A 13,829-nucleotide genomic window follows, 5' to 3' on the forward strand; every position below is an offset into this window, starting at 1 on the left:
ATTTATGCTAAATTAGGTATTCCATTTATCTTGGTGATGTCTTATAGTTCTTGGTGCACTAAAGTTTTGCACATCCTTTTTAGATTTGTACCTAGCTATTTGATTTTTTATGCTATTATAACTGCTATTTTTCTTAATTTTATTTCCAGGTTTTTCTTGCTGGTCTATAGAAGTGTAATTGATCTGTGTATATTAATCTCATACCTGGTGACACTGCTATGTTAACTTATTAATTCTTGTAGATTGTATATTCTTAGGGATTTTTTTTTAGGGAGATTAAATATACACAATTATATCATCTGTTAATAAAGAGATTTTTACTTTGTTGTTTTTCTAGTTGTTATATCTTTTATTTCTTTTTCTTGCTCTATCATGCTTCCTAGGACTTCCTGCATTTATACAGATTAGGAATGGTGATGGTAGTCATCTTTTTCTTGTTCTCACCTCTTTTTTTTATATCTAGTTTTAGAGGCTCTTAGTATAAAAATAGAAAATGATATTGAAAACTCAGACTGTGCAAAAGATTTAAAAATTAGTTTTATAGTAGCAGGATGACTTATTTTTCTTGGGTTGTTTATGTCTCTTATGTGTTTCTTGTGACTTAGCTCATTTTCCTTTAAATATTATTTGGGCATTAGATTTTTAAAATCAGTAAAGGGCTAAAATACACATGGTTAATATTGAAAAACCACTTAAATTACCCCAAAGTACAAGTACAACATAAATGCCTTAGTAAGTCTAATAATTTTCCCTCTAGAGTTGGAATGAACTGCTGTTGCTTTGGTGGAACACTTGATGGAGCAAGTGGATTTCATTTTGCAGCACACAACTTATATGAGTTATGATTGCTCTTTCTTTGCCCAAGCTTACATAGTTGAATTTGTGCAAGTTAAATGAGGTGTATGATGGCTACACTGTAATGATCATGTTTTTTTTTTAAGTTGAGTTTTAATTGTTAAGAGGCTATGCACAGTTTTGTTGTTATTTCAATCTTGTGATTATAGCTTAGTTTTTAAAAATAGTTTATTTGAATTCTGGCATAATATAGTCATTGTTAGATGTTAAGATAGGCTGTCAGATTACCTTTTTTCTCCCCTTTTCAGGTATTTATGAGCAGATTACTTCCCTCAATTTTATTTTATTTATTTTTATTTTTATTGGAGTATAGTTGATTTAAAATGTTGTGTTAGTTTCTGCCATATAGTTCCCTCAATTTTAGATACATTATCTGTAAAATGGGATAATATATTACCTACTCATGTGCCATTGCAAAGATTAAATGAGTTGATGTAAGTTCCATGCTTAGCACTGTGCCTCATGTTAGGTTTGATTTCACACAGCCCTTGGTTCTAACCCTAGTTCTACCATTAGGTAACTCTACAGGGTAACTTCTCTGAGCCATTCTTTACTTAATCAACTAAAGACCAGAATCATAGTACCTGCCCTTCAGGGTTCATTTGTTGAATGTAGTAATTAACTAAAACAGTGTAAGGTAGTAGGTAATACATACTAAACATTTGTTATTATTGTAGCAGTTATCTTTCCTTAATATAAGTAAGTCTTTCTCTTACTTCACTTAGTATAATAATCTCCAGGTCCATCCATGTTGCTGCATATGGCATTATTTCATTCTTTTTCATGGATGAGTAGTATTCCATTGTATATATGTACCACATCTTCTTTATCCATTCGTCTGTTGATGGACATTTAGGTTGCTTCCATGTCCTGGCTATTGTAAATAGCGCAGCCATGAACATTGGGGTGCACGTATCTTTTCAAATTAGAGTTTTCTCTGGATGTATGTCCAGGAGTGGGATTGCCGAATCATATGGCAATTCTGTTTTTAGTTTTTTAAGGAACCTACATACTGTTTTCCATAGTGGCTGCACCAGTTCACATTGCCACCAACAGTGTAGGAGTAGGAGGGTTCCCTTTTCTCCACACCCTCTCCAGCATTTGTTATTTGTAGACTTTTTAATGATGGCCATTCTGACCAGTGTGAGGTGGTACCTCATTGTAGTTTTGTTTTGCATTTCTCTAATTATTAGTGATGTTGAACATATTTTCTTGTGCCTATTGGCTATCTGTATGTCTTCTTTGGAGAAATGTCTATTTAGGTCTTCTGCCCGTTTTTTGATTGGGTTGTTTGTTTTTTTGTTATTGAATTGTATGAGCTGTTTGTATATTTTGGAAATTAAGCCCTTGTTTATCACATCGTTTGCACATATTTTCTTACAGGTTGTCTTTTTGTTTTGTTTATGGTTTCCTTTGCTGTGCAAAAGCCTATAAGTTTGATTAGGTCCCATTTGTTTATTTTTGCTTTTATTTCTATTGCCTTGGGAGACATTGGTACGATTTATGTCAGAGAATGTTTTGCCTGTGATCTCTTCTGGGAGTTTTATGGTGTCATGTCTTATATTTAAGTCTTTCAGCCATTTCGAGTTTCTTTTTGTGTATGGTGTGAGGGTGTGTTCTAACTTCATTGATTTACATGGGGCTGTCCAGCTTTCCCAGCACCATTTGCTGAAGAGACTGTCTTTTCTCCATTGTATGTTCTTGCCTCCTTTGTCGAAGATTAATCGTGTGAGTTTATGAAATTAAGTTTTTATTTCATCTTTTTCCAAAATGTTTTACACAGATACTGGTAAATATATCATGGGAAAAAAGTTCTTTTATGCTGTATATTTGAATAACATTGAAAAGAGGAGTAAAAAAATTTTAACTTCGTGCGATTTCATAGGCCTGTAATGATGGTAATGTTCATGGGTAAGCAGTGTGTGCCAGACTTATTTGACTGTGCATCTGACATGCTTCTCCTCTTCTTAGTGTTCTGAGGAGCATATGGTAGGAAACATTGCTTTGCATATTCTTTGTGGGCAAGATTCTCTTTTCCAGGCTATGCTTTAAATGAGGAAATAGGTGTTGTCAGTCTTGTTAAATGATGTTCTTGTAATTGAAAGTTGTTTGAGCTTTTTAGGGGAGGGAGAAGAAGGTGGTGTTGCTGTAAGAAACTTAGTAAAGGAAACTCAGCCTGTTTCTTATGCTCAAATTGCGTAAGAGTTTAGCCATGTTAAATGAAATTTCTTCCATGCTGACAACATTTTTAAACTCAAAAGCATACTAATTTTTCTTTGATCAAAAGTCATTCCTGGATCCCTTATACTTGAATACTATTATTATTGATATACTTTTACCATTAAGATTTCCTCTAAAGAGTCTTATTCTTTAAAGGAAAATTAACTGTAGTTTTAGTGTGAAAGTAGTATATACTTTGTATATGTTTCTCTGTGAACCTTTTCTTCATCCTGTTTCTTTTCCCCCCTTGTCTTATGCCAGTGAGTTCCTTCGGGGTTACTCCTGCAGTAGGTGGACTATCATCTGGGACAGTTGGGGAAGCTTCGACAGCCCTGAGTTCAGCAGCCCAGGTAGCTTTGCAGTCTCTCTCTCATGCAATGGCTTCAGCCGAGCAACAGCTGCAGGTGCTGCAAGAGAAACAGCAGCAGCTTTTGAAGCTTCAGCAACAGGTTGGAGACTATTTGGCTCTTTGTTCATGCTGTCTCTAAACTTCAAAAGCTGAAAAAATACTGTAAAAATGACCATTATTTTTGTAAAGTTTGACCGATCTGAGCTAATCATTTTCTGCAAAAATTGAGGTAACATCTTTGTGATATACTTAAATTTTTAAAACTTATATAAATGCATTTTCTTTGATACATATCTGGGGGAATATAATTGATATTTTCTTTGCAGTCTTTAAGTAAGTTCCATCCTTTACTCTGTTTATAAACACTCTTGGTCAAACATAAGAGTTAAAAGTTACTATTTTAATGGATTGAAAAACCTAAAACAACATTTTAAAGACCAATTAACTTAACGTGAATTAAAATTTACTAATAATAGCAGATGTTTTGGAAACTTCATACAGTTCCAGGTGACAAATTGTATCAGGTTAGGCAGCATGAGAATCCATTTCCTGTTAATATTTTGTTTTGAGGAGAACTTTCTTTCCTTATTTACATTTAATTGTTCTGGTTCCTTTCCGCCTTTGCTTTGAGAAATTCCTATTTCCCAAATACTCAGGAAAGTTTATATCAAATATTTAAGGAAGTGTGTGTGTGTGTGTGTGTGTGTGTGTGTATTACACACACACACACACACACACACACTCACACACACACACATATATAGCATAGAAGTACTCCATGTTGAGTCCATTTTTTACTTAATTTCCTTTTTATTGAACTAGGATACAGTTAATCATGTTTATTTTCACAATATATATCCACGTAGTATTCCCCACAATTTAGATAGGCAGGATTAGTCTATATTTGTTGCTTTTACTTCTTTTACAGAAAGCGAAGCTGGAAGCCAAGTTACATCAGACAACAGCTGCAGCAGCTGCAGCAGCATCCGCAGCATCAGCAGTAGGTCCTGTTCACAACTCTGTGCCTTCCAACCCAGTGGCAGCCCCTGGATTCTTCATTCATCCATCTGATGTTATTCCACCCACTCCAAAAACAACACCACTTTTTATGACTCCACCACTCACCCCACCCAATGAAGCAGTTTCCGTTGTGATTAATGCCGAACTTGCACAGCTTTTCCCAGGCTCAGTTATTGATCCCCCAGCAGTCAATCTTGCTGCACATAACAAAAATTCCAACAAGTCCAGAATGGTAAATTACTATATTTTAAATAGGTGTTCGCTTAGACATTTAAAAGTATTTTGATGTATACGCTAACTTTAGAAAGCAAAGTTTTATTATGTTAACTTGTTATATCAAATTAGATTTTTTATTTAATGTTACAGAATATACATCTGGAAATGGGACTTGTTAACTTTATATTATGGTTATTAGTTTTTATAGAGCAAGAGTGATATCAATATAGAGTTATACTTTTTTCTTTTCTAGAATCCACTTGGCTCTGGTCTAGCCCTTGCAATTTCTCATGCTTCACATTTTCTTCAGCCTCCCCCTCACCAGTCCATTATTATAGAACGGATGCATTCAGGTAATCTTTGATTTGCTTAAAATATTTTTTTTGCCTTGTCTGCTGGCCCTTTGAAGACTTAATATTTTGTAGTTTGATTTTCCTGTGCAAATAAATCACATCTGCTCTTGGGAAAGTGCTTTTTACCAAGAATAAACATTACATAAGGCTCAAGCTGTGTGCTTACCAAGTTGAATGGAAGAGTGCTGCTGAGTGGTTTCATTAATTGTATCCAAACAGTGGATTTCTTCTGTATAAGAATCTCACCTGGGGCTTCCCTGCTGGTGCAGTGGTTGAGAATCCGCCTGCCAATGCAGGAGACACGGGTTCAAGCCCTGGTCTGGGAAGATCCCACATGCCATGGAGCAGCTAAGCCCGTGAACCACAGCTACTGAGCCTGCGCTCTAGAGCCCAGGAGCCACAACTGTTGAAGCCCGCGTGCCTAGAGCCCATGCTCTGCAACAAGAGAAGCCACTGCAATGAGAAGCCTGCGCACCGCAACGAAGAGTAGCCCCTCCTCACCGCAGCTAGAGAAAAGCCCACACGCAGTAGCGAAGACCTAATGCAGTCAAAAATTAATTAATTAATTTAAAAAAAAAAGAATCTCGTCTGTTGAACTATGGTTGACATAAATATCTGTCTTTATTGTAGCTGATCAATTACCATTACACTAAAAATTATGCTTAAAGAAGTATTCATTAAGACTAGCATTCTAATGTTGGAACCATTTTTTGAGAATAGCTGACTAAATTACTGCTAATTAAAATAACTGAGTAGGATTACTAACATTTCATGGTCTCTGGATAGTTCAAATTTTACTTAGGCTTCTACCATGCTTATATGCTACAGACCTGTGATCAGGATAGTTGGTTTTAATTAGAGCATGTTTACTAATACACTGTAGGCAATATTTGCCTTATTATCCTACCAAATGTTATTTCTGGGCTTGAACAGCAGCAGAATTTAATGAAGTCCTTAGGTATGTTTTATAGGAGGAATTAACATGAATATAGTGCATACTGTATCACTTTTCATCATATGAAGAGTTGAACCATATTTGCTTTATTGCAGTGGGTTGTTTCCTCTTTGGAAGAGAGAGTTTTAAAAATTAAAGTGTTACATGCTGTTTTCTGCCCAACTAATCATTCATTGGTAACAGTAATTAGTGTTCATGGCATATAGACTGAAATTCGTTGTTGTCCAGTCTCTATGAAATGTCAGCAGTTGTTTACACTATGATTTGGTTTTCTATCTGTGGACTCGACTGTGGCACGTAAGCCCCCTAAAGGGGGGAGAATTATGTTTTTTGTTCAGTAGGCTTTCTGTTTAGGAAAATACTGCCTTGTTTTCCTTAAAATGGCTCTATGGAAATGGCACTAGTCCTACAAGTTAAATTTAGTTGGGTTCCTTCACTGTAAAATGTAACTGGTAAGGTTACTATCTGCCCCTAACACAATAAAGAAGAAAAATAAGTAGGATTTTATTAATGCCTGCTGTTTCACTAATTGAGCTTATTCCTGAAATGTGTGTGAGTTGAGAGATGCAAATCTGCTCCTCTGTTTCTCTCAGATCATTCTTTTGTTAATATATGAGCTTACACATAAAAGACATACTGTCTCTTTAGTGTCGCCCTTAAGAGTAAGCCTTCTACTTCATTTGGTACTGAGCTGAAGAGACAGTGATGTGTCAGTATGGGAGGGAAGCATTGTTTGTAAGTAAGTTTTATCTGTCTCCATTGGAGGACCTTCCTCAGAGATTTTTTAGTGTGGTAGTAATGACTACATGTGATTTCAGCCTTACGCTTGTCCTTTACATCTTAACCCCAATGTAAGATGCAACTCCAAAAGATGTTAAATAAGGCTTAAGAAAACCAAAATCAAATAATAAAATTTGGTATCAGTAATAAATACATTTAGTTGTAAAATTAAAAGACCAAATGACTGAAAGAAAAACCGATAGGTACTTCATTGAATTAATCTATATTTTTGCTGATTTACCTTTTTTTGCTCTAAAGTTTTAAAATAAGCTTATATGTACAGTTGATTGCCTTCCTAGTAACAAACTTATTCTTGTATATTTTTTACTTGAATCTTGGGGTTCAAACTAATATAAATTGAGGTTTTAGGCAGTTTTTGAATGAGAATTATTAACATTTCTTCTTGTTTGTAGTTTAGTGAGTTGATTTCATATTTTAAGATGAATGTTCCAGATTGTTTCAGAGTGTGTCTTTTGGTTAATTGATACATGGTATTTTGTGTCAGCTGTTGCTCTCTATCTCTCATAGGAGCAAGGAGATTTGTGACCTTGGATTTTGGTAGACCAATACTGTTGACAGACGTATTGATTCCCACTTGTGGAGACTTGGCCTCCTTGTCAATTGACATTTGGACATTAGGAGAAGAGGTTGATGGGAGGCGACTGGTAGTGGCAACAGATATAAGCACCCATTCACTAATTCTTCATGATTTGATACCACCTCCAGTGTGTAGATTCATGAAGGTAAAGAACTTCAAGAAAATGAATTGATATGCCTTCCATGTTTCTGATAAGTTATGGAAAATATTCAGACATATAATTTAAAAGTATCCTTAGAGCACAGGGAACCATATTCAATATCCTGTGGTAAACCATAATGGAAAAATTATGTATAACTGAATCACTTTGCTGTACAGCAGAAATTAATACAACATTGTAATTCAACTATACTTCAATTAAAAAATAAAAACAAAAGTATCTTTTTATAATTTATAATATAATTATCTTTTAAAATACATGACTCAGATTTTTATTGTGGTAGATGGGTGGTTATGTATATTTATAAGTTTTCATTTCAGATCACTGTCATTGGACGCTATGGAAGTACAAATGCCAGAGCTAAAATCCCATTAGGATTTTACTATGGTCATACCTATATCTTGCCTTGGGAGAGTGAACTGAAATTAATGCATGATCCTCTGAGGGGAGAGGGAGAATCTGCAAACCAACCAGAAATTGACCAGCATTTAACAATGATGGTTGCTCTACAGGAGGATATACAGTGCAGGTTAGTAGAAAATTGCAATATATTTTAGTCTTATTGAAACCCTATATTTTCTATAATGTCTCCCACATACTTGTCAAGAAATGACTTTTCATAAGTGTATAGAAAAGAGAAAAAGGCAGTAGGACACTAGAATGTTACAATAATGTTTAATGCATTAATATATTGTGATTAAATAATTGGTTCTTTTTTTTTAGTACTTACCAATTGATGAATTGACATTGATTAATTCTTTTTAATGGTTGTGTGTTAACTTGTTTTAGAGATTTAATTTTAGTGTGTATTCGTACATGTATGTCAAAGAGAACATTGCAGGAATTATTTTGTTCGTTTATTTTTTACTTACAGATATAACTTGGCTTGTCATCGACTAGAAACTCTTTTGCAAAGTATTGATCTTCCTCCTCTCAACAGTGCTAACAATGCACAGTACTTTTTGAGAAAGCCAGACAAGGCTGTCGAGGAGGACAGCAGGGTCTTTTCTGCCTATCAGGACTGTATTCAGCTACAGCTTCAACTAAATTTGGCTCATAATGCAGTGCAGAGGCTCAGAGTAGCTCTTGGAGCAAGTAGGAGGATGTTGAATGAAACTTCAGACCCAAAAGATTTAATTCAGACGTCTTCCACAGAGCAGTTACGTACTATCATCAGATATTTATTGGACACTTTGCTCAGCCTTCTTCACTCTTCCAATGGTTTGTATTTGACTTAAGTATTTTAAAAGGCCGGAAATATATTTGATGTGATTTTGTTGCATGTTTTGTTGTATTCATATTTCCTGGGTTCTGTTTATTTTGGTATCCTTTCTGATGTTTTTATGTAATGTGTTTTTAGGTTAATTCATTTTTTCCCCTTATTTTTGTTTTTCTTAAATAGATTATTTTTTAAATTTTTTGAATTTTATTTTATTTTTTTTATACAGCAGGTTCTTATTAGTCATCCATTTTATACACATCAGTGTATACATGTCAATCCCAATCTCCCAATTCATCCCACCCACCCCAGCCGCTTTCCCCACTTGGTGTCCATACATTTGTTCTCTACATCTGTGTCTCTATTTCTCCCCTGCAAACCGGTTCATCTGTATGATTTTTCTAGGTTCCACATATATGCGTTAATATACGATATTTGTTTTTCTCTTTCTGACTTACTTCACTCTGTATGACAGTCTCTAGATCCATCCACGTCTCTACAAATGACCCAATTTCGTTCCTTTTTATGGCTGAGGAATATTCCATTGTATATACGTACCACATCTTCTTTATCCATTCGTCTGTCGATGGGCATTTAGGTTGCTTCCATGACCGGGCTATTGTAAATAGTGCTGCAGTGAACATTGGGGTGCATGTGTCTTTTTGAATTATGGTTTTCTCTGGGTATATGCCCAGTAGTGGGATTGCTGGATCATATGGTAATTCTGTTTTTAGTTTTTTAAGGAACCTCCATACTGTTCTCCATAGTGGCTGTATCAATTTACATTCCCACCAACAGTGCAAGAGGGTTCCCTTTTCTCCACACCCTCTCCAGCATTTGTTGTTTGTAGATTTTCTGATGACGCCCATTCTAACTGGTGTGAGGTGATACCTCATTGTAGCTTTGATTTGCATTGCGCTAATAATTAGTGATGTTGAGCAGCTTTTCATGTGCTTCTTGGCCATCTGTATGTTTTCTTTGGAGAAATGTCTATTTAGGTCTTCTGCCTTTTTTTTTTTTTTTTTTTGCCATACGCGGGCCTCTCACTGTTGTGGCCTCCCCCATAGCAGAGCACAGGCTCCGGACGCACAGGCTCAGCGGCCGTGGCTCACGGGCCCAGCCGCTCCACGGCATGTGGGATCTTCCTGGACCGGGGCACGAACCCGCGTCCCCTGCATCGGCAGGCGGACTCTGAACCACTGCGCCACCAGGGAAGCCCTGCAGATTTCTTTTGATTTCCATTTGCATGGAATATCTTTTTCCATCCCCTCACTTTCAGTCTGAATGTGTCCTTAGGTCTGAAGTGGGTCTCTCGTAGACAGCATATATGTGGGTCTTGTTTTTGTTTTTTTTTCTTCGGTACACGGGCCTCTCACCGCTGCAGCCTCTCCCACTGCAGAGCACAGGCTCCGGACATGCACACTCAGCGGCCATGGCTCCCGGGCCTAGCCGCTCCATGGCATGTGGGATCCTCCCGGAGGGTCTTGTTTTTATATCCATTCAGCAAGCCTGTGTCTTTTGGTTGGAACATTTAATCCATTCACGTTTAAGGTAATTATCGATATGTATGTTCCTGTGACCATTTTATTAATTGTTTTGGGTTTGTTTTTTGTAGGTCCTTTTCTTCTCTTGTGTTTCCCATGTAGAGGTTCCTTTAGTATTTTTTGTAGAGCTGGTTTTATGGTGCTGAACTTTCTTAGCTTTTGCTTGTCTGTAAAGCTTTTGATTTCTCCATGGGATCTGAATGAGATCCTTGCTGGGTAGAGTAATCTTGGTTGTAGGTTCTTCCCTTTCATCACTTCAAGTATATCATGCCACTCCCTTCTGGCTTGTAGAGTTTTTGCTGAGAAATCAGTTGTTAACGTTATGGGAGTTCCCTTGTGTGTTATTTGTCGTTTTTTCCCTTGCTGCTTTTAATAATTTTTCTTTGTCTTTAATTTTTGCCAATTTGATTACTGTGTGTCTCGGCGTGTTTCTCCTTGGGTTTGTCCTGTATGGGACTCGCTGCGCTTCCTGGACTTGGGTGGCTATTTCCTTTCCCATGTTAGGGAAGTTTTCAATTACAGTCTCTTCAAATATTTTCTCGGGTCCTTTCTCTTCTCCTTCTGAGACCCCTATAATGTGAAAGTTGTTGTGTTTAATGTTGTCCCAGAGGTCTCTTAGGCTGTCTTCATTTCTTTTCATTCCTTTTTCTTTATTCTGTTCCGCAGCAGTGAATTCCACCATTCTGTCTTCCAGGTCACTTATCCATTCTTCTGCCTTAGTTATTCTGCTGTTGATTCCTTCTAGTGTAGGAATCACTTATTGTATTGTTCATCTCTGTTTGTTTGTTCTTTAATTCTTCTAGGACTTTGTTAAACATTTCTTGCATCCTTTCGATCTTTGCCTCCATTCTTTTTCCGAGGTCCTGGATCATCTTCACTATCATTATTCTGAATTCTTTTTCTGGAAGGTTGCCTATTTTCATTTAGTTGTTTTTCTGGGGTTTTATCTTGTTCCTTCATCTGGGATGTAGCCCTCTGCCTTTTCATCTTGTCTCTGTTTCTGTGAATGTGGTTTTTGTTCCACAGGCTGCAGGATTGTAGTTCTTCTTGCTTCTGCTGTCTGTCCTCTGGTGGAGAGGCTATCTCTTAAATAGATTTTTGATGATTTTTTTCTTGAGTTTCCGCTATTGATGTGTCATATCATTGTGTTACTAGCAAAACAATGAATAATGTTTGAAAGTGCAATGGTGAAAACTGTTAATAAATTGCTAATCTAATACAGAACTGTCATTTTCTAACCAGGAGCTATTTTTGATTATTATATATGATGTAATGTGCGCACGTGCACACACAGCCATCTGATACACTGAGCTCCACAAAAAAAGAAATATAATTGATATAATTGCTAATTCTTCTTTTCTCCAAGTATTTGACAGTTAAAATTCTCATATAAGGAGTAAATAAATGAATAGGAAAATAAATAGACCAAAAATATGCTGGTAAAGAGGAAAGCCTATCTAGGGATGCTGATGTTGATACTATAGCATGCTCTTAACTAGGAAATTTTACTGTTTTCTTTCTTGTAATAGGACACTCTGTTCCTGCAGTTTTGCAGAGTACATTCCATGCCCAGGCCTGTGAAGAGCTTTTTAAACACCTGTGCATCAGTGGAACCCCAAAGATACGGTTACATACTGGTCTTCTACTGGTTCAACTCTGTGGTGGTGAAAGATGGTGGGGCCAGTTTCTTTCTAATGTTCTTCAGGAACTGTACAATTCAGAGCAACTTCTCATCTTCCCACAGGATAGGTAGGTCAGAAAATATTGGAGTAATTTGTTATTAGTGACTTATGCTTCCCGCAGTGTTCAGATTTGGAAATCTTGTGTATGTGGATACCGAGTGTGGAGAAATGAACTAAAGCCTGTCTTTTCACAGTTTGAGGAATGCCCAGTGAAGGGCATTTTGAAGAAGATTCTACATGATGTAACTGGACTATATTCTTTAGTTTCCTAACTGAATCTGTGGAGTTTATAGATCTGTGTTTACAAATATTTCCTATCAGATCATGTTATTTTATGTATCAAATTTATATTTTTGAGTCTATTATACAGTTCTCTCTAGTTGATTTCTTGTAGATAAAATTAGAAAATATAAGCAGTAGCTGAAAAAGAGCTAATTTTAACATTATACTTCCAGATATAAATCTTACTAATAACCAGATATTCTATCATTACTCTCTTAGATTACAAAGTGAATTATTTTTAAGATGAACACTTAAAGTGATTCATATTGGCTATTTTATTTGTATCTTTTTTTTTTTTTAGGGTCTTCATGTTACTTTCCTGCATTGGTCAGAGATCACTTAGTAATAGTGGAGTATTAGAAAGCTTACTTAATCTGTTGGATAATTTACTGTCACCTCTTCAGCCGCAGTTACCCATGCATAGGAGGACAGAAGGTATTATTTAAATTAGTGATCTTTAGTAAAAACGTAAGATTCCTGTAAATACTGCTTTTATAAAATGACTAGTTTGAAATACTTATTTTACTATTCATTTTGCTGCACACTTTAATAGTTTTATGATGTAGACTTTTTAGAATGATCAGCCTTCGTGTGATTGACTGCCATATGGTTACTGCTTTTTTCAAATATGTTACCTTTATGTGAGTTTTGAACTTGGGAATTATTGTGGGTATGTTGTTTTTATACTATCATAGATAAAATCAAACTCTTGTGTTTAAGCTTTAAGGCAGCATTGCTGTTCTCATCATGGATAATGAGTTTCATTTGAGCAAGAAAATTGTTATTGGAATAAAAACTTTAGAGCATAGTTTAAAACTGTATGAATTATAACTTGAGAGACTTTAAATTTCAGTCACCTGTAAGTCGAGGAATAGCTTCTTATACCTTGTTTTCTAGTTTATAAGTTATTACCTGTTAGATTCAAGCTACACTTATGAATCTATTTTTGTACCAAGAAGCATTTGTCAAGTCTTCCATTTGATTTGATGTGTTACTTCATTTTTGGCCATAGGTTTCAGTTTTGAGGCTTACTATAAATATCAGTGTTCATAATTATATGGTGTGTTTTGGATTTATAAAATGTCTTAATTTTATAATTATTTTATCAGATTTCATTAGGATTCTTAGAGTCACCTGATTATTTTTTCTCCTCACATTTCTATTCAGGAGTACTAGATATTCCCATGATCAGTTGGGTTGTTATGCTGGTGTCCAGGTTGCTGGATTATGTGGCAACTGTAGAAGACGAAGCAGCAGCTGCAAAGAAACCTTTGAATGGTAAAGACAGGGAGAGGTTTATGACAGGTATCAGAAGTTTATAATAATCTGTTGGTGGGGATTTTGAGTGACTACCCAGTTTTTCCAGAACTGGCATTGGCCTGGAGATTCCAGCTGTATGTAATTTATGTAAAATATTAATTAACTTTACCAGGAATAACATACATATAGGTGAAGTTTATAAAAAAGGAAATCTGTGGAGAGTTATTGTATTTAGTTTAGTATATCATTCCATTTACTATTATAAAATGTTTCTACTAATTAACTACAAATGACTTTTATGCTTAGATATAGAAATTCTCAGATTTTTGCGAGTTG

At 35.8% G+C, this 13,829-nt stretch overlaps 1 protein-coding gene across 1 annotated transcript in view; it reads left to right on the forward strand.

Annotated features, from left to right (window-relative positions):
• BIRC6 (baculoviral IAP repeat containing 6) overlaps window positions 1–13,829 on the forward strand; it is a gene marked incomplete at its 5' end in the record, with an annotated part of 236,934 nt that overhangs the window by 86,448 nt on the left and 136,657 nt on the right. Inside the window, 9 exon segments of the mRNA XM_082852055.1 lie at window positions 3,337–3,524; window positions 4,353–4,676; window positions 4,914–5,013; window positions 7,277–7,491; window positions 7,827–8,035; window positions 8,381–8,727; window positions 11,799–12,018; window positions 12,535–12,668; window positions 13,401–13,511. Of these exon segments, the coding sequence (XP_082708181.1) occupies window positions 3,337–3,524; window positions 4,353–4,676; window positions 4,914–5,013; window positions 7,277–7,491; window positions 7,827–8,035; window positions 8,381–8,727; window positions 11,799–12,018; window positions 12,535–12,668; window positions 13,401–13,511 (1,848 nt within the window).

Source organism: Leucopleurus acutus (genome assembly GCF_964270905.1).
Source record: "Leucopleurus acutus genome assembly, chromosome: 12".
Taxonomy (NCBI): domain Eukaryota; kingdom Metazoa; phylum Chordata; class Mammalia; order Artiodactyla; family Delphinidae; genus Leucopleurus; species Leucopleurus acutus.